The following is a 1,693-nucleotide window of genomic DNA, read 5'->3' as shown; positions in this document are numbered from 1 at the left end:
TAGGCTGGTTGTAGAGCGCACCGTAGTGCAAAGCCGTGTTCCCGTCCTGCGTCACCCGATCCAGCGTCCCCCTGCGCAAAGCCACCGGCAAGAAATTCAAGGCTCAAGAGCACAGGAGCATCGGTCCCCCGCGCTTGTGCACGCTCCTCCCCGCGGGGGAGCGGGCAGGGGAGCAGGCAGGGGACACCGCGAGCACCTGGGGACGCACCCATTCTGGATGATGAAGTCTACCAGAGGAAGGGACGATCTGTCGGCGTGGCGCACGGCCATGTGCAGCGCCAGCTCGCCCGGGTCCTGCCACAAGATGGAAGGGAGAGGAGAGGAGAGCTAGACCCAAGGATGCTTCATCTCCTCCAAGATGGAGGGGAGAAGAAAGCTGGACCTGAGGATGCTCATCTTCCCAAGGGCACATCTCCACCCAAAGGCCGGGAAAACCCTGAGCACGGGCACCCAGAGGGGGAAAATCCATTTACGCTGCCAGGCAGAGGGAGCAGGGTGGCCACGGCAGCGTGGGGCTCACCTGGCCCTCGGGGCTGGCCAGGGGCTTGGCCAGATCGTGCCCCTCGGCGAAGGCCTGGAGCAGGGCCAGGAGGTCGCGGGCACGAATGGCTTCCCAGAGGCGGTGGGGGTCGTCGCGGCCGCTTTTCTGCACGTAGCGTCGCTCCATGTACTTGGCCACGATGTACTCCTTGCGGGCAGCCCTGTGGGAAGGGCAGCATGGCATCGGCTCGGACGGGCACGGAGACCAGACCCCCTCCCGTCCCTGCCACAGCCAGAGGCACCCTAGGCTCCTGCCTCCTCCTGAAGCCTCGGGATCAGGGGGAAACCTCCAAAAAAGGTGCAGATCCCCACCAAAATCCAGGCGATGACACCAGGATCTCTCATCCCCGGGCTGTCTCAGAGCCGATGGGCAGCGGCATGGGGACAAGGACAGGTCACGCACCGCGCACTCCTCCTCCTCCTCCTCCTCCTCGTCCCAGCCCACCCCAAGGCCCCTGGCCAGCGGCCGACTCACATATCGCTGCCGGCCGAGGGCTTGGGGCAGTCCTGCGTGGGCAGCGTGGCCTCCATGATCTCGTTAAAGCGGGTGTTCCCGACGCTGACAGCCAGCTGCAGCGAGAGAGGGACCCGGGGGAGACGAGCCCTCCTGGCCGCGCTCGCCCTGCCCCAGCCAGATCCCCATCCCCATCCCGGAGGCAGAGGGAAGGAATCCACTTGGATCCACCCAGGACCTTCCCAGAGCAGCGTCTCCCCCGGGGATGATGCTCTTTCATGGCAGGGGAAGTCTGTTTTAAAAGGGAGCAAATCCTGGGGGGCTGCCAGCATTCCCCCCCCCTTAGCAAGTGGCTTTGCAGAGCCCCCCCCCCCCGGCTTGCCCAGACCACCGTGCTGGGGGCTGCGAACTGCCGCTGGGGAAACTGAGGCAAGTTTGCCAGCACTGGAGCAAACTGGGCCCAGGTGGGATGGAGCAGGAGGGATGAACTCTGCGTCCCAGGAGGTTCGGGAGCCGCAGAAGGCGATTCCCGGTGGCTGCGAGATCTCCAGGCTCGGGGAGCGGCTTACCAGCAGCTCGGAGGTGCTGAGGACGTCCAGGGTGAGGGACTGGATGCGGGAGTAATGCACGCCCAGCTCCCGATGGATGCCGGAGCACTCGATGCACGTCAGGATGCCCAGGTTGGTGGAGAGCCACGTG

General features: G+C 65.4%; 1 protein-coding gene across 1 annotated transcript in view; it reads right to left on the bottom strand.

Annotated features, from left to right (window-relative positions):
• ASAP3 (ArfGAP with SH3 domain, ankyrin repeat and PH domain 3) overlaps nt 1-1,693 on the bottom strand; it is a 15,356-nt gene that overhangs the window by 2,623 nt on the left and 11,040 nt on the right. The window contains exons 14-18 of the mRNA XM_019471236.1: nt 1,564-1,689; nt 1,016-1,110; nt 521-701; nt 209-294; nt 6-71 (exon numbers count right to left, since the gene is read on the bottom strand). Coding sequence (XP_019326781.1) covers nt 6-71; nt 209-294; nt 521-701; nt 1,016-1,110; nt 1,564-1,689 — 554 coding nt within the window. The remainder of the gene's footprint in view (nt 1-5; nt 72-208; nt 295-520; nt 702-1,015; nt 1,111-1,563; nt 1,690-1,693) is intronic.

This window comes from Aptenodytes forsteri, unplaced genomic scaffold (genome assembly GCF_000699145.1).
Source record: "Aptenodytes forsteri isolate BGI_AS27 unplaced genomic scaffold, ASM69914v1 Scaffold321, whole genome shotgun sequence".
Lineage (NCBI taxonomy): Eukaryota > Metazoa > Chordata > Aves > Sphenisciformes > Spheniscidae > Aptenodytes > Aptenodytes forsteri.
The sequence above is the reverse complement of the archived record's forward strand: the minus strand, read 5'-3'. Positions and strand labels throughout refer to the sequence as shown.